This window comes from Rhodnius prolixus, unplaced genomic scaffold, assembly GCF_049639745.1.
Source record: "Rhodnius prolixus isolate KJV_2025 unplaced genomic scaffold, Rpr scaffold_7, whole genome shotgun sequence".
NCBI lineage: Eukaryota > Metazoa > Arthropoda > Insecta > Hemiptera > Reduviidae > Rhodnius > Rhodnius prolixus.
The window spans coordinates 27926165-27945695 of NW_027411582.1; the positions used below are offsets into that span (position 1 = coordinate 27926165).

General features: G+C 29.8%; 1 protein-coding gene, 2 long non-coding RNA genes and 1 pseudogene across 3 annotated transcripts; 2 read left to right on the forward strand and 2 right to left on the reverse strand.

Moving 5' to 3' along the window:
• The first annotated feature begins 1333 nt into the window (after positions 1-1333).
• On the forward strand, positions 1334-4673 carry LOC141447293 (uncharacterized). The gene is made up of 4 exons (XR_012454245.1): positions 1334-1460; positions 1550-1707; positions 2215-2331; positions 3304-4673. It is a non-coding gene; the product is annotated as an uncharacterized lncRNA (long non-coding RNA).
• Positions 4674-5679: 1006 nt separating this feature from the next.
• LOC141447290 (uncharacterized) lies at positions 5680-17312 on the reverse strand. Its single transcript, XM_074114701.1, has 8 exons — positions 17178-17312; positions 15977-16090; positions 13940-15874; positions 11950-13516; positions 11429-11661; positions 9996-10078; positions 6399-9288; positions 5680-5995 (listed from the first exon to the last, which is right to left on the reverse strand). Exons 1-3 carry the CDS (start codon positions 17280-17282, stop codon positions 15779-15781), a joined length of 315 nt encoding a protein of 104 aa, XP_073970802.1. The 5' UTR covers positions 17283-17312; the 3' UTR covers positions 5680-5995; positions 6399-9288; positions 9996-10078; positions 11429-11661; positions 11950-13516; positions 13940-15778.
• On the reverse strand, positions 8266-8419 carry LOC141447654 (U2 spliceosomal RNA; annotated as a pseudogene).
• Positions 15347-17184, forward strand: LOC141447296 (uncharacterized). The gene is made up of 3 exons (XR_012454248.1): positions 15347-15469; positions 16248-16358; positions 17040-17184. It is a non-coding gene; the product is annotated as an uncharacterized lncRNA (long non-coding RNA).
• Positions 17313-19531: the final 2219 nt, after the last annotated feature.

Sequence of the window (19531 nt, forward strand, 5' to 3'; positions counted from 1 at the left end):
TTAAACTTTATAATTAAACTTTATATTATCGTTCATTAACGATAAGCGAAATGACTACAAACTAAAAATTGTGATAGTTTTAAAATGGTTGTAGAATATCGTATATAGCAAGCGGGTTTAATTTTTTTCAACTTTTTTCTGTATTGTAACTTGTCCTCACTAAGCTTGCTAGTTTTGGATGTGAAAATGGAAAACTGAATAATTTTAATTACTTTTACTGGTATTTCTTTGTTTTCTTTTTCTTTAATTGTATTTTTTAGCCAATCGTAAATTATACAAATTAGATCGGCTATTCTTGGATTTGCAGATTCTGAAAATAGGGAAGAATGCATAATTTTTATTACTTTTGCAAGAGTTTCGTTGTGGTCGGTTTCTAACATTGTACATTAATGCCAAACGCATATTATACTCGTTAGTTCAACCAATTTTGGATGTAGAGTTTCATAAAGAAAGAAAAAAGGCATAATCTTCATTACTTTTACATGAATTTCGTTGTATTGAATAATCTAAAAGATAGGTTGTAGAAAAGATTAGGAAGTCTTCCTTTGGCAATGGTAAGACAAAATTAATAGTAAAATTTAAATTTCGGTATCGAGCTGAGTGAAGTTTTTAGTAAGTAGTAAGTGATATTGTCATCCGATAAAAGTTTGACAGCACTGCATTTAAGTACGAAGTCACCTTTGAGCCAATCTATTATCACCTTCAATGTATTTTCATATTAGAATAAAGTAATTGCAGAAGATTGAAGTCTTACTGTTGATTGACGGATACAATGGATTAGCATGGCTGAGGAACAACGTTAGATTTGTAGACAACCTTTTACTCAACTTCTTATAAAAATAGTAAGTTTTTATTGATTTACTTAAGGAATTTTAGTTACGTCAATTGAAAATAGTGAAATATCAATACATCCTTAGGAGATTTATTAAGAATTTTCGTCGCTTGTTGTACCAAAATTATCGTCCCATAATTATTAAAATACTTTCATAAGATTGGTTGGTTCTATTATACTTGTGAAGAGAGCGAAATTTATAAATATATTACTTTGGTATTTGCTCTATTTAAATCAAAGACTAAATCAGAAATTGAAGTCCTTATTTTTAAATAAAAGAAATTGGGCAACCTTATTAGAAATTTTATACATTCTGTTCTTACGTTAAAATTAGGAATGGAAAGAAAATTAACGTATTAAGATCATGCCAGTGCTTTCTAGCGACAATTGATTGAACTAAAAAGATTTAATCATATAGGAATTAGTTTCAGTGATCACCGTTAGGTAGCATGAACATGTACTTTAACACTATTAAAATAAACATTAAATAACCTCTTGATCAAACAACTGTCCGGAAAGTCAGTGGGGGGTAAAAAGGTTATACGGTTTTGTCCAAATATTCTCTTGATTATGTAGCAACAGTAATAATTTGCTTTATTTATTAAATATCCTTCATCCATGATGATAAGTTAGTATTTTAAAAAGAAGTTTTCCTCTAACAAAATTTCCTGTTTAAAATTCACTGTATACCTCATAATTTGATGTTTTTTTACTTAGGATTGATAGTTTTAAGTTGATGCTGCTGTAACTAAGTGAGTGAGAACTTCACATAGCTTAGAAAACTGATTGTATTATCTATTTGCATTAAGCGATAACTTCCTAGGAAATTAAAAAACTTGTTTTTGCTTCATTACTGCGTTAATGACTTCTTGCAAGTAAGCAATATTTTTTGTGTATACTTTTATTTTGAATTATGAGTTGATGTGATTAGAAGTGTTTATGAAATTGACATGTTTCCAAGGCAGTTGATAGTAGATGCATTTTAAGTGTAAGCGTGTAATTTTAAAAACTTGATTTTACTCTTCATTATTTTGTTTCATAAAAATGTTTCAACTGTCATAGGTAGGTAGATTTAGTTCGCAACATGGTAATACTTTATTACTGTAAAAATAAATTGCAAATTACGATTATTTATTTGGGAATTATGAACTTCCACGTAAATATTCACATTTCTCTCATTTAAAGGGGAAAGTAATCTCCACGAAATTTAAATTAATAATGTAAAGTTAAATAACGTCCTATAATTATGGATCTTGGATTTTGCAAGGTTCGCCCCAGTAGATTTAACTTATTGAAAATTGATTTTTATCGAAATGTTTGTAAATTACAATGAAAACAGTGGTATAAATAATAGTTTATATAATGTTTGTTTTTGTTCTCAGCGTTCTTTCGACATTCTAATGATAATTCTAAACTAGTTCAATCCAAAAAAAATGGCTGGGTTGATAACATTGATGACATTTTTTGCTGTGTAACACATTTTAACTCCTACAGCGATAGTAAGTACATGTTTTCTGGTTACAGCATGTTGTTTCTCAGTTAAGATATGTCGTATTATCTAAAGATAAATAATAAAGTATACAGTAATAGATTAGATACCTAGAAAGTGCAATGATTTGCCTAAATTTAAACTATCAAGAAGATACATTAAATTGGAACGTAGATTTACGTTTAAAAAAAAAGTGCTTCTGCTTAACTTTTAATGATTCTCTATCATCTTAAGACTTTTTTGTGATCAAATTAGTTTACTGAAGTGAATTATTGTCATAAACTTTAGTGTTGCATACATTGTACATTCAGTATATTTAATTATATGATATGATTGGTCTTTTTACTTCTTCAAAACTATACTGTTTGCAACAGTTAAATCGAGTATCTCAAACAGGCAGATGGGGCGTGTCGTCTTCCGCTATTGTAACCCTCTTCATTATTTTGAAGGATCCTTCTATAGTAGATGTGGTAATTCGCATCCATTCTATTTTGATAATAAACTAAACTAGATTCTCTAATTGTGGAACTGTTCTTCACGTATTCTTATCTATTATTTACTACGTTCAGAGTAATAAAACTTTGTTCATATACAATTTTATCTTTGTAGGTAAAAAAAAAGTTTTATTATTTTTGAAAGGGATAAATAATAAGTATGTTTTTGAAAAAATATTTCATTCTCTTTGAAAGAAAGGGTTAGGAACTTTAAAAATTGATTTAAACTTTCATATGAATGCTTTAGTTTCATTGCAGTCACATTTAATACATATATGTAGCATCTGCATATAATACAAACAGTTAGAAGATTTAGGTTTTTAAAGGTTTGTTAAAAAAAGATCAATTCTTTAGATTAATCATAGTGTTTATTTAATTTATAATGTACATAAATTGTTATAGATGTTTTTCTCGTGCTTCTTAATGCTAGGTAAAACTCAGTATACATTTAAATTATTTGAATTGCAATAAATAATGTTGATTTTCAGGATTAAATACTGGGGATTCCAGAGGGCTGCCTGCAAAACTGTTCATCAATGGAAGCCCAAGTGAAAAAGACGTAAAACATCAATCAATCCAATTAGGTTAGGAATCTATTAAAAATGATATGAACCGTTGAAGCGACAACATCTCCTTCACTCATGATTCTTTTGAAGAGAGGTGATGAATGTTAGACTAGACTGGATAACATATTGTAAAGTTTTTGTTCTTTTACTAAAAACTTCACAACTATAACTAATGCCTGCCACTAGTTAATTTAATATGTGGGTTTGATTAATAATAAAACTCGCTAAATTTGTAAGTAATAACCTGATTTATTAACACATTAACATTACTAACATTAACATTTACTAGCAACTAACGCTATTCATTACAGTCACCATTTACAACAGCAAATTCTGACGAACTTAACTTATATAGAAGTGTCTCATACTCACATTTAACCATGTTGACGACTCACTAGGCTTGTATAGAACAATTTACACTCACATTTAAGAATGTTGACGACTCACTAAACATATATAGGTTTATCTTACACTCACATTTAACCACGTTAGAAACTCACTAGACTTATATAGGTGCACCTTACACTCACATTTAACCACGTTAGAAACTCACTAGACTTATATAGGTTCAACTTACACTCATATTTAACCCTGTTTGCTAATTTCTAATTTTTTAAAATGTATATTGACAAAATTAACAAATAGGATACAAGTTAAATGGCAAAAAATAAGATAAATATGATTGTAATATGATCCTCTATAAGTCTTGTGAGTCACCAAGTTGGTTAAAAGTGTGTGTAAGGTGGTCCTGTATAAGTCTTGTGAGTCACCAAGTTGGTTAAAAGTGTGTGTAAGGTGGTCCTGTATAAGTCTTGTGAGTCACCAAGTTGGTTAAAAGTGTGTGTAAGGAAGTTCTTTATAAGTCGTGTGAGTCACCAACTTGGTAAGAAGTGTGTGTAAGGTGGTCCTGTATGAGTCTTGTGAGTCACCAACTTGGTTAAAAGTGTGTATAAGGAAGTTCTTTATAAGTCTTGTGAGTCACCAACATAGTTAAATTTGAGTGAAAGGAGGTCCAGTATAAGTCTTGAGAGTCTCCAACATGGTTATAAGTATGAGTAAGGTGGTCCTATATAGGTCTTGTGAGTCGCCAATGTGGTTTAAAGTGGGTGTAAAGTAATCCTATATATGTCTTGTGAGTCGCCAGAATGGTTAAATATGGATGAAAAGAAGTCCTACATAAGTCTAATGAGTCACCAACGTGGTTAAATATGAGGTTGTTAAGATTTTATAAAAATTTATTGTAAAAAAATGTATCAATAATTAATAAATAATAAACAATTTAATTATAACAATATTGTATTTATTTTCCCTTTTAATCTCTCAATAATATAAAAAATTTAAAAAAAATGAAAAAATTGCGTAGAAATTAAAAGAAAATATAAAAAAAAAGGTTAAAAATGGCTGCCAGAGTCGTGAGAGTGTGTAAGAAGCATTAAGCAAGGTTACAACAATGGCCGCCGAAGTCTAGAGAGTGTGTAAGAAGATATCAAGGTTACAACAATGGCTGCCAGAGTCGTGAGAGTGTGTAAGAAGATATCAAGGTTACAGCAATGGCTGCCAAAGTCTTGAGAGTGTGCAAGGAAGGCTACGAGAGGTAAAACAGACAGCACGAGCGATCTAGTGACAGCTGGTGGAACTAAAAGTAGTGGGGGAGCCCGTTGTCATGGTGATATGACGCCATCTAGAGGGTATATAAGAAAGTTCGCCGCGCGGGCCGGGCCGGGTGGGGCGAATAGTTGCCTTCCGACCGTCGAGGTGAACGCATCTCCATAACCATTACACATGACATATCAAGATTGTATGTGTGGAGAGAGAGAGGTGTTTTGACTAGAAATTAGATATTTTTGGAGCGACGAGCGACATAGCCTCCTCCTCACGAGTACGACTCTGCAGTCGTACTGAGGAGACATTTTGTTTGACCGTAGTATATAAACAGTTTCAGTGCTACCTGGTGGCAAACATGTGAACTAAATTTTGTTTACATAGTAAACAAGTCCAGTAAGTGCTGCAGCCTGGTGGCAAACATGTGAACTAATTTTCCTTTTTTTGTTTTACGTCTTTCTGATGCAATTTTTTCAACTTTTTTCACTTTTTCTGCTTTTTAACGCTCTCTGACGCCATTTTTTCGTACTACTGTTACTTTATTTTATTTTTTTGTTTAATGTAAACGGAATTTTTAGTTTTACATTACTTTAATTTGCCTCTTATCATTTTTTATCTTTTTTAACTTTGTTTTTAGTTGTAACTTTGCAAATATAATAAAAATAACAAGACTATGGGAAAAGAGAAAATACATAATGACTTTTTTAATAATTTATAGATAATTCTTTATTTTGCTACCAATTATACATTTTTTTTCTTTCGCATTACAAAAACATTTTAAATTTAATTACATCTTTTAGGTAATGATTCTTAAAATTACCTACATAACAAAATTAAAATTTACATTACATTTTCAAACTTCAAATATTTTTTTTTTTACAAATAATCGACTAAATAATAAAATAATTGGGAGAGTTGCAATTGGATAGATGTTTTCCAACGTCTTTTTCATTTTGTCTTAATTCGATGACCCTCTTTGGCAGGAAGCACTCCAGTTTCGCCTGTTTCGACTCTGAAGAATAACATTATACAATGAGATAGACTGTTCGTCTACTGAATCGTCCTACAAATCAAACTCAACTTCCTTGAAAATCAATGTTAATTTTTTATACGTTTAAATAAAAATAATCAATCTTTTAAAAAAGAAAACGCAAGAAAGTAAAACTGAGTGTTAGTAATTATATGAACTTAATTCATTTTCAAAATAGCAGTTTACTGCACTCTTTTAAGTGGAATAAACATTTTTTAAACACTCGTCATTTTTTGTTCTTGTACCTTTCAATTTTCCAATCAAATTAAAACTTTCTTTAACACAGAATCTTTACTATACTCGTTCCGATTCTACAGGAATATATGAACAAAAAGGTTTAATCACGTAAAAATGCTGAAGTTTTAAAAATAACGGATAAGATTACCTGGGGAAGATAACACCACAGAGTGAGTGGTAGGTAGATTTCCTTATTTGGATATTGCAGGAATAGACATGGATGGGAATCACCTCTTATTTACGGAAGTGCTGCAGCATTAAAAGAAATTCCCTCAAAAGTAATCATTTTAGATTATGTCTCAGCTACTGGGCTGTGAGTCGGCCAAGGACTGAAAGTATTAAAACCTTAGTAAATGATTTGAATTTCATTCACACTTATTGTAGTACGGTAGCATTTTACATACAAAATCTTAGTTAATTCTGTTTATAACAAATTAAACCATTCTGCAACTAACTCGGAAAATCTAATTTAAACCATCTATTGCACAAAATAACAACTTTTTATTCAGATTCAAAGGAAAATATTTAATTTATCGGAATAAAGGTTTAATTGATGTTAAAATGCTTTAGATGTAATCAATAATGGATAAGATAACATGAAGATCAGCTTCACAAGGTAACATGGTAAGTATGGAGATTTCATCATTGTTTTATTTGAATGTAGAAATAGTTGCGAATTATCTCAAATTATTTGCAATAAATAATAGTTAAGCCTACCTGAAGTAGAATTCTACAAATTAACAGGGTACCTTTGAAGATTTCCTGATTTGTTTCGTGAACGAAATGTAGAAATTAGATGAGAATTACCTCAACTTATGTAGGAGTGCTGCTGGATGTAAAGAAGGGCCATGATCAAGAATAGCCAGCGAAGGGCAGAAAGGGTCCTTGAGCAAAGGCACTGGATGAAGAGAAATACATACTACATTTTGAAACACATAACTTTTATTTTTTACTGCAATTTTGATATTGAAACATTAGTTGAAGTTGAGGCATAGCCTCTGAAACAGTCCACTATGGGTGCGTTCCACTTGGCGACCACAACGACCAAAACATACTTTCAGGCGTTCCACTTGGCGACCGCGGTCGTTGTGGTCGTGGCGAAAACGTCACTAATGACGTCATTATTTTCGCCCACACAACGACCACAACGCCCCATCTATAGAGCTGGGTCGAAGTGGGCGTTCAGAGTTGGCGCAATTTTTAAAACAAAATATGGCGACCGAAAAAATTATCTCATGTAAATGAAAGTATTATTTCATGTAAATAATAGAATGTGTTTCTCGAAAGTCTACAAAAAATAAATAAATAAATATTTACTTATCCCTTTACACACTAAATCACTGAATAACACAAAATCATTTACCTGAAATAACTTTTAAATTCTTCATTTGAATAAAGATCAATTACTCTGATAGCTAATAATACGTGGCCTAAGTTTTCGCTTTTCATCATTGCGATTTTGTAAAATTACATTCGACTCTAATCGGAACTAGATAAAGAACTTTCTAAAGCATTATTAATAAATATCCAACTGTTGCCACAAAAGACATTTTAATTTTATTTAAACGTAAATTTTATAAATACTCCACTAAAATGTAATATAAAAAATTGAATTATATATATTCTTTTAATATAAGTCAACTTTACCAATAATTAATAAAGTTTATTATAACTGCTTATAAATGGGGTTTAAATTAAAAAATAACCTCTTCAAGCTTCTAACTTATTTTCGAGGCCGCCATATGCAATGTTTACATGAACGGTTAAAACGCCCACAGTCCGTTCCACTTGGGTTTTCGATCGCAACGCTCACAAGCAAGTGGAACGGCCAAAATCGCGGTCGTGGTCGTGGTCGTTGTGGTCGCCAAGTGGAACGCACCCTATATGGGACCCAAGATTTCAATATAAACAATTAACATTACAACAGAATAACCAATTTTGAAGATATATTTATCACATAGAAGTTGAAATGTAAACGAGATTTAATCTGAGTAAGTTTCATAATCAAACTCATAATTAATATTACGTTACAGGTTGGTATTACATAATGTAAAACCAGGACAAAATGACCCTTGAGCCTTGATATATAAGACAAACCGAACATATTATCAATTTTATATATAATTTTAATACTACACATTGATCTTAGCCAAAAGGCCGAGAAGCGAAGCATACATAATCTGATAATTTATCAAATACCTATAGGGAAAAATTGTGTAATATCTTAATTTTTCTGTGAAATAATAAATAAACTTAAAGACTGCAGAGGAAGGGGAGCAAAATAAAGAGTAAAAAGTAGGAGCTGAAAGGGATTTATTTATACTTTATATTGCATTGAGAAAACCAGTGAACTTGGAGGTGTTCCAGCCATGCACATGCAATTTTATGTAAGATTAAGAACTTACTTGTTTTTTAACCAATTTTGCACCTTAAGTTTCCTTATTTTTGTAGAATATTAGCTTCATTATTCTCTCTCAGATAAAGTCTTTGGAAGTTAAGAATAACTGCGTACTCTTTGACCCGTCGTTGGTTACTACTTATTTTACTTTGATTCCAGTTTACCTCCCTAACCTAGAGAATAGTTCGAAGCGACAACATCTCCCTTACCATTACCCAACCATTAATATCACGCTTCTTTGGGAGAGAGGTGATGAATGTTGGACTAGACTATATAAGATATGTTTGGAACGACCTATCACCCAGCATTACTGAAGCCGTACTGACGAGAATTCACGTATATACAGAAGGTTACAGCACTACTACCTGGTGGCTATTTTTGGAACTATTTTTACACCTGTGTGATAAATGGCGCCCTCTGACGGATTTTTTGAAAAATCTTTTAGTTAATTTAAGTTTCTCTGTTAGTTTTAAACGTTTTTTAGCACTTCTTTTTGTTTTTTTATTAAATTATAAATGAATATTTTCTTATCATAGACAGTAAAATACTAAGTTTATGTAACAAAAAATAGGTATGAAATAAATATATATATTTTTTAAATTAAACGTTCTTCTTTATTCTCCTACTAAATAATGCATACCTATAATTAATAAGATTGTGACATAAACATGCACATTACATCTGAATAATACATTTTTTAGTAATTGGTTCATTTTGAAATATTAATGAAATTATTAAAATTATAAATATCTTAAATGGATAAATCTTTAATTAATTATAAAGCATAGGATTGTAAAAAGTAAATTATATGAACTTTATTAACAATCCTGAGGAAATGTTATAGCATTTTATAGTTGAATCTTTTTTAAAGCAAATTCAACTTTTAGTCCAGAATTAATTTTTATTAGTTTCAACCAACATATACTCAATTTTCTTCACAAAAAAGTTTAATTTAGTTAAAAATGATTGAATAAAGACTACAGAAGTTGCATGCTACTGTATTATATTTGATATAGAATTTTTCATTAAAATTAAAACAAATATGATTGAAAATGGCTATTTAATAATTATTTTAAGTTTCTCTGTTAGATTTAAATGTTTTTTTAGCAATTCTTTTTGTATTTTATTGATTTATATGTTTATTTTTCGTATAGTAGAATATAAAGTTTGAAGTCAATGTCAAAACAAAATAGGTATGCAAATAAATATTTATTTTTTTTCATATTTAAGATTTTTATTTATTCTACTACTAAATAAATAAGATGGCGATACGACATGCAAATTACACATACCTAAATAATACATTTTTTTGGTAATTGATTCATAAGAAAAGTTGTTTGTACATACTCATTTGATCGATGTTTTCTCAACGTCTTTTTCATTTCCACTTTGGTTGATGGACGGTTTTGCAGTTATTGGTTGTTTTCAATCTGAAAATCATTATACAATTAAATAAACAGTTTATAGAGTTAATCTTAAATTAAAAAACATAAATTTTTATCCTTCAGGAATTTATTAAATAAATAAAATATGAATGCTGAAATTTTAGTTTAAATCTTTTAAACAGATCAATCTTTTAGAACGTATTCGTAGCATTGTAAAACATTAAATTATTTTATAATGAATTACTCCTATGTTGCAATTTAACGTTGAACTAAACTTGTTTTAGTCAAGTTACACCCTGCCATAAATTTAAATTATTAGTTTACTAAGTATGAAAACCAAAATAAACGATTTTTCAAGTTCAATTTTGTTCAAGATTATTTCATTTAATTCATAAAAGTAAAGAAACACATCCAATATCTATAACTACTGATGAAATATTCATATAATTAAATATATGTGACTGTAAGTAAACTTAAACAATGATGTGCACATAACAATAATTTTGCAAAGAAAGAATTTCGCTAGATGGAGGATAAGAGATTTTGAGGTCATTATGAAAGGTAAAATCAGTGCGAACCGAAGAGCATTTACTATTTTTCTAAAGATTTTTGGGTGGGGAGAGTGAATTCTTTGACAATTGGAAAGGTAGTAAGTACCCTACGATTTCTGTCAAAGCACAGATTGCTCCATACCAGCTGTAATAGCAGTCTTTTATTTATTGCAGAGAGTTTTTAGTTTTTATCAATTTTTTGAGGGAAATGTTTCAATACATGCTCTAGATCATATTAATATAATGAAAGTACGCTGTTTATAGGAAGTCGTAAATGCTGTTCAAGAGAAAATACGAAAAATCAGATTCAGTAAATTTGTACTAAGATTGATAGATTTTCGCCAAAAGGAGCCATTAAACTAAATATCTAAATTTGAATTTTCCATCACACACGCAACTTGACGATTCGTAAAAACATCTATCTAAAACAAATCTGTGGCTTGGTGCAAGAAGTGCCAATGTCAAAAAATGTACGAGTGTACGTCCTCTTTGGTTTACCTGGAAGGGGGAAATATTGATGCTAAATTTTGACATTGGCACTAGTAACTTTTAGTGACACAGTTACTACTTTGAAATTGACATTGGCACTCCTTGCAAGAAAAATTCTGATGGTTAATATATCAAAACATATTTTCTACTCATTTTTACCAAAATCTGACATTGGCACTTCTTGCACCAAGCCACAGAAATATATCCGTTGAAAACTGAATAACATTCTACTCGATGGTAACACCTTGTAATTATTATAGGCATGAAAAAGTAATTGAATTGTAACGAGTGCTTGGTGGATATTAAAGTAAAGGTGAAAAATTAAAGGGTTAAGTGACAAAGATAAGCAAAATACCTTATGAAGCCAATAGAAAAGGAAAGGTCTTGTTCACACAACACTAGCTCCAGCAAGTACTTCTCATTCTACTCCTGCTTGTAGGCAATACTATCCTCTTCATTCTTGTTACGAAGTAGTCCATTACCAGCGAAACTCAGGGCTAGTAACTTCTTAACAGTCCTATCTACGAAGCCATTTAATTTTTCATCCAAATACCAAAGTTTCGATATATTTCACACTTTTTTCAAGCCCTAAAATTTATGATATATACGAGTACACATTGTCATATTATTATTTTTGCTTACACTGGATATATTATACGAAACATAACAATAACAAAAAGATGAAACGATTCTCCCAAAATACATAAACAATTGTATGTAATACGTACATAGGTTATGTATTATCATTAAATAAGGTTCCTTTTTATTACATCTATATCTGTTGATTTAATGTATCCTCAGTTAAACTGTTAATGTAATATAAGTAGTCAATTTCATGTACAGGTATAACTAGTTCTAGAAGCGATTTAAGCTTACCGTACTCATCTTCCTCGACTTAGAATCTTGACTTGTGGTTTTCGTTACTTCACTTCGATACTGAACTAACACTTCTCGAACCTTACTTTTTATAGGTCTTCGTAAAGGCTTCAGAATTTATTAGTCTTATGAAAAAGAGGTTACGTCTGCATTGAGTAATATTTGTAATTTTGTCCGAGGTAGGACGTATTTTTATTATACCTCTTATCAGTTTCGGCCTTTTTTCAACCACCTCAGAGGTAGAATAACCAGATTAGTATAAGGATTTCACTGCTCTCCCCGTGCCACACTAAACTTACTAACAGAGCAGACTAAGGGAGGTTACGTGGTGTTATCCAAAATATTAACGAATTGTCAAACATTTGTAAAAATTATGAATTAAAATAATTGAAGTCTAGTGCATGTTAAAACGAAGTTTTTTTTTTAATTCTGTGCGAGTAATATTTTAGAACTGTTAGAAAAGTATTTTATGTGTGTGTGTGGGGGGGGGGGATTAGGAATCAGTTAATTAAACAAGTATGTTGTTACTATATTAATGTGCATGTTTACAGTTGGAGTTAGGCAAAATTTCTAGACTCTGCTCCACTAGACTTATATAGGATTTCCTTTCACTTGCATTTAATCATATTGACGACTCCTTTCATTCACAATCATTTAACTTAATTGGTTAAATGTGAGCGAATGTAAGGCTACATAAGTCTTATGAGTCACTAATATGGTTAAATGTGTGTTAAAGAAGGTCCTGTATAAGTCATGTGAGTCGCCAACATGGGTAAATATGAGTGAATGGAGGTCCTATATAAGTCTTGAGAGTCTCCAACATGGTTAAATGTGATTGTAGAGAGGTCCTATACAAGTCTCGATAGGACTTAAAGTAACGAGCGACAAAGCGAACTACTCCCTTACAGCGCTCAAGTCGTACTGAAGAGAAATCTTGACAGTTGTAGTTTGAGTGCTACCTGGCGGCAAATATGTAAATTAAAATGTGTATATATGACAGATCCAGTAAGTGCTTCTACCTAGTGGCCATTTTTAAAATTAATTTTTCTTTTTCTTTTATTTTTTACTTTTTCCAATGGTTTTCACTTCTTGATTTTCAAAACAGTTCGACCCAACATGTACAATCTTGGATTGCCTTCAATATTAACTATCAAATGCAGAAACAGCACCATTACAGTGAAATTAAGTATGTAACGAACATGTTAATAAAACATCTTTAACAGTTTATTTTTATTTTTGAAAATTATTTCTTTCGTCCTGTGGTCTGTTCGCTATTGATGTTTTTTGAAGTTTTTTTTCTTTTTTTGGAATGGAAAGGAGAATAAAGATTCTTTTTTTAAATTTATAATTTTTAAAAACAAAGAACACGCAATTTGAAGTAAAAATTCTAACATTACATTGTGAAATTAAGGTGCATATTATGTAATGTAATATGTAATACATACTACATAATACTTGTTTCATTAATTGATTCTTCACAAAAATTTCCTAGGATAGATGATTTTCGTCTATTTCCTTGTGCTTCTATTGATGAACAGTTTTGCAGGCAGTATCAGAGATATTTAACCTGAAAATCAACATTATGTACAATCAACAATATTTAGGTACAATTAAAATAATTAGTTTTTACTGAGTTTATCTTCAATTAAGAATCTAGTGAAAAAAAAATATTTATAATAAATTGATTAAGTTTTCATAAAACTGATTGCAATACAACTAAAGCAAGTTTAGATAAATATGAAAGTTTAAATAATTTTTTAAAAAACCTAACCCTTTCTTTCAATGAAAATGAAATATATTTTCCAAAAAAAAACATTATTTATCGAAAAGATTACTCTGATTGAACAATACAACAACAAACATGCTACTAATATTCTAATTTGTTTATTTTTTATACAGAATAAAAATAGTTCTGAGATTGGAAAATATAACAGAATTTCAATCAAATTACAACTTTCTTTTAAATAGTATTAAAAAAAATGTTGTTTACCTGCAAGAAGTCCTTAGCGCAATAATTATGCAAAAACAAGTTTTTTAATTTCCTAGGAACTTATTGCTTACTGCAAATAAATAATACAATCAGTTTTCTCAGGTATGTAAAATTATCACTGACTTGGCTGCAGCAGCATCAACTTAAAACTATCAATCATAAATAATAAAAACATTAAATTATGAGGTAAACAATGAATTTTAAACATGGAAATTTTTTTAGAGGAAAACTTCTTTTTAAATACTGATGATATAAAATGTTTATCAACGTGGATGAAGAACATTTAATTTAAGCAAATTATTACTGTGGCTACATGATAAAGAGAATATTAATTAGGACAAAACCAAATAACCTTTTTATCTCACTGTCATACCGGACAATTGTTTCGTTAGGTTATTACATGTTTATTTTAATAGTATCAAAGTACATGTTCATGCTACCTAGCGGTGATCACTGGAACTAGTACTTATGTAATTTACATGGTCTAGTGTAGACCATTGCCGCTAGATAGCAATGAAACATCTATTTTTTTCCATTCATAATTTTAAAGTAAGAACATGATGTAGAGAATTTGTAAGGTTGCCCAATTTCTTTAATTAAAATATAAGGATTTCAATTTCTGATTTATTCTTTGATTTAATTAGAGCAAATACCAAAATAATATATTTATAAATTCCACTCTCTTCACAAACTATGTATAATAGAACCAACCAATCGCATGAAACTATTTTAATAATTATGGGACAATAATATTGGTACAACAAACGAGGAAAATCCTTAATAAATCTCCATAAGTTGTATTGATATTTCATTATTTACATGTAACGTAACTAAAATGTCCATAATTAAATCAATAAAAACTAACGATTTTTATAAGGACTTGAAGATATGGAATAAAAGGTTGTCTACAAATCGAATGTTGTTCCTCAACCATGCTATCCATTGTATCCATCAATCAACAGTAAGACTTCAATCTTCTGCCATTACTTTATGCTAATATCAAAATACATTCAAGGTGATAATAGATTGGCTCAAAGGTGATTTTGTACTTAAATGCACTGCTGTCTGACTTTTATAGAATGACAATATCACTTACTACTAACTAAAAACTTTAAAAAAAATATCAGCTCGATACCAAAAATTTAAGTTTTATTATTAATTTTGTCTTACCATTACCACAGAAAGACTTCGCAATCCTTACTTACTTTATAGTGCTTTCAACTTATACATTCTAAAAAAATAAAACTTATACTGCCTAATAGATTCTACATTTTTATAGGCGAAAGCATCTACGAACTTTTGTACTTGGCGCAATAGACAAGATATTTAGGTATTCATAATTAACTTTAAAAAAATAAAAATTAGCTACCTTTGTGAGCAAAAAAATGGAAACCATAGAAAAGGTGTACACCTAGTAATAATAATAATAATAATCAATTAAAACAAATGTAAACAATTTAAAAAAAAAAAAGGAAAAGAAGTTAACTTCTCTAAAATCCCTTTTTGTTTTGAGTTTGTTTATAATAAAAGGTAGTATTCTTTTTTAAATAATATCGCAAAAAATACTTATTTATAAATAAGCATTAACATTTCTTATTACCTGAATGTAAAATGTTTCGTTGATTTTGTCCATCGCAGTTCACTCTTTACACCATTACAGTGCTTCATATACTTTTTGCGAACTCGACCCCACATTTTTTGACAACCCCTTTATAACCTGACACCTAATGATTTTTTTTAACAGGAAAAAATTGAAGTTTGTAAAAATAGGGTCTTTCCCTGTTGTAACACTTTCCAATACCCGGCAAAATAGCAAGTTTTTTTTTTTGTATTTTCGACTTATTTTTCCGATGTACTTAAAGTAGCTTTAGTTTCTTCAGATTCACATTTCTTAGCATGATTTAGCCACCTATCAATTTTAGAGTACAAATTCAACTAAAATAAACAATATTAAAAATTCGTAAATAAGTATAATCTTGAAAGTAATGAAGCGATTAAAATAATATTATAAGTTTGTTTTATTTTCAATTTTCTTACCTTTCGCATTGATGTCATGAATACCCTGAATAAAGCGTTAATCTTCGCCTCAGGTTCATCTTGCAACGAACATCTTTCAGTTATCCAGCCAGTTAAAGCATGCAAGTCAATAGACTGTTGAAAGAAATTATTCAATTATTTTGATACCGTTCATTTTAGTCAAATCGTTGGTCTTTAATACACACATATATATATTTTTTACTTCAAAAAGCGTCAATATCTACGATTTTCAGTACACAGTACAAAATATAAAAAAAAGGTTGTTTTACAGGAAAATTCGGCAGTTTTCTCAGACTCGGTTACACTAAAAGACTTATGTATGGGTTCAATTACATCAAGCTGCTGTTGGAAAGAAAAAAAGTGTTGTGGATGTTGTCGACTCGTACGTTGTCTAATTTTATTAATAAGGGGTTCAATGTGGTGTTACAAAAAACTAAACCAGTGTTGTAGAGGGACACAATTCGTCCAGAATAATTAATAATATTAATTATTATTTAATAAATGGCGAGTTGTGATTACCATCTGATTACAATTACTGAGAAAGGCTTATGATTGATCTAAGAGAGATGCGCCCCTTGTCTTGCCTTTTCCTGGCCAGAAAAATGTTTCAATAAACATTGATAGACTTATATTTTTATTTAGTATTATAGTATATTATATTATTATAGTATGTATACTCAGTTTTTACTGAGTAAAAACTAAGTAACTGAGTAAAAACTAGCTTGAATTAAGAACCTAGACAAAAGAAAATATATTAATTGATTATGTATTCATAAAAATAAATAAATGTGACTGCAATAAAACTAAAGCATTGATATGAAAGTTTAAATCATTTTTTAAAGAACCCTTTTTTTTAAAAAAAAATGAAATGTACTTATGTATGAATGAAATAGACTTACTATTTATCAAAAAGATTACTCTGATTCAACAACAACAAACATGCTACTAATATTCTAATTTGTTTATTTTTTATACAGAATAGAAATAGTTCTGTGATTGGAGAATATAACAGAATTTCAATCAAATTAAAACCTTCATTAAAAAAATTAAAACTCTTTTTCAGCTCAAAGATAAAAATTATTATGAAAAAAGTTTTAGATTATGTAGTATGACTCTGAACAAGTAGATAATAGAGAAGAACAGTTCCGCAGTTATAGAATCTGGTTTAAATTGTTATCAAAATAGAATGGATGCGAATTACCTCATAAATAAGGTCGTACTTGCTGGAAGTATAAAAGGATCCTTGAAAATAATGAAATGGGTTGTAGGTTATAATATAATAGCGCAAGAAGACATCACGCCCCATCAGCCTATTTGAGATACTTGACTTAATTGTTGCAAATAGTTCAGTTTTGAAGAAGTAACAAGACCTAGACAAATTATATAATTAAATATTTTGAATGTGCAATCTGTACAACACTAATGTTTATGACTTAATAATTCCCTTCACTAAACCACTTTGATCACTAAAAAGCCCAAAGGTGGTAGAGAATCATTAAAAGTGTAAGCACATACAATTTTTTATTTTATTAAAAAAACTTAAATCTAAGTTTATGTACCTTCTGGATAGTTTGAATTTTGGCAAATCATTGCACTTTCTAGGTGTCTAATCTATTACTGTATACTTTATTATTTATCTTTAGATAATACGACATAATATCTTAACAGAGAAACAACATGCTGTAAGGGAGGGAAGGGATTAGCTATGCGGTTGGCGCACTGGGTCCCGGGTTCGAATCCAGCAGCTGACCCTTAGATTTTCTCTTCCTAGGAGCTACTTACAGCTCACTTTCCGGTGATGGACAGTGTTGTCTGTAACGAGAGAACACTGTCCGGAGGCCGGCAGTGCACTGGAAAAAGCTCCGGGCGCTAATAACCTCAGCTGTTGATGCGCCAAAAAAAAAAAAAAAAACATGCTGTAAGCTGAAAACATGTACTTACTGTTGCTGTAGGAGTTAAAATGTGTTACACTGGATAAAATGTCATCAATGTCATTAACCCAGACATTTGTTTCAATTGAACTAGTTCAGAATTACCATTAGAATGTCGAAAGAACGCTGCTGAGAACAACATTAAAAATTATATAAACTATTATTTATACAATTGTTTTCATTGTAATTTACAAATATTTAGAAATAAAAAAACAAAACAATTTTCAATAAGTTAGAATTTAAAACTACTGGTGCGAACCTTGCAAAATCCAAGGTCCATAATTCTAGGACGTTACTAAACTTAACATCATTAATTTAATTTCATTGAGATTACTCTCCCCTTTAAATAAGAGAAATTTGAATATTTACGTGGAAGTTCATAATTCCCAAACACATAATCAAAATTAACAATTTATTTTTACAGTAATAAAGACGACCAAAAATTATTAACATGTTACGAACTAAATCGACCTACAAAATAATGACTAAAATCAACTTTTTAAAATTACATGCGCACACTCAAAATGGATCTACTATCAACTGTCTTGGAAACATGTCAATTTCATAAACACTTCTAATCACATCAACTCGTAATTAGAAATCAAAGTATATACAATAAATGTTGCTTACCTGCAAGAAGTCCTTAACACAGTAATGATGCAAAAAGAAGTTTTTTAATTTCCTAGGAAGTTATCGCTTAATGCAAATAGATAATGCAATCCAGTTTTCTAAGCTATGTAAAGTTCTCACTGACTTAGTTACAGCAGCATCAATTTAAAACTATTAATCATAAATTAAAAAACATCAAATTATGAGGTAAACAGGGAATTTTAAACTTGGGACATATTTTTAGAGGAAAACTTTTTAAAATACTGACGATATAAAATTTTTATCAACGTGGATGAAGAACATTTAATAAATAAAGCAAATTATTACTGTTGCTACATAATAAAGAGAATATTTGGACAAAACCGTATAACTTTTCTACCCCAATGCCTTACCGGACAGATGTTTGGTTAGGAGGTTAATGTTTATTTTAATAGTGTAAAAGTACATGTTCATGCTACCTAGCGGTAATCACTGGAACTAGTACTTATGTAATCATATCTTCCTAGTTTAAGCTATTGCCGCTAGATAGCATTAGAATGACCTTAATACGTCTATTTTTTTTTTATTAATAATTTTAAAGTAAGAACATGATGTAAAGAATTTCTAGTTGCCCAATTTCTTTAATTTAAACATAAGGACTTCAATTTCTGAACTATTCTTTGATTTAATTACAGCCAATACCAAAATAATATATTTATAAGTTCCACTCTCTTCACAAACTATGTATAATAGAACCAACCAATCGCATGAAACTATTTTAATAATTATGGGACAATAATGTTGGTACAACACACGAGGAAAATTCTTAATAAATCTCCATAAGTTGTAATGATATTTCACTATTTACAAGTAACGTAACTAAAATTTCCATACGTAAATCAATAAAAACTAACGATTTTTATAAGAAGTTGAAGATATGGAGTAAAAGGTTGTCTACAAATCTAACGTTGTTCCTTAGCCATGCTATCCATTGTATCCATCAATCAACAGTAAGACTTCAATCTTCTGCCATTAC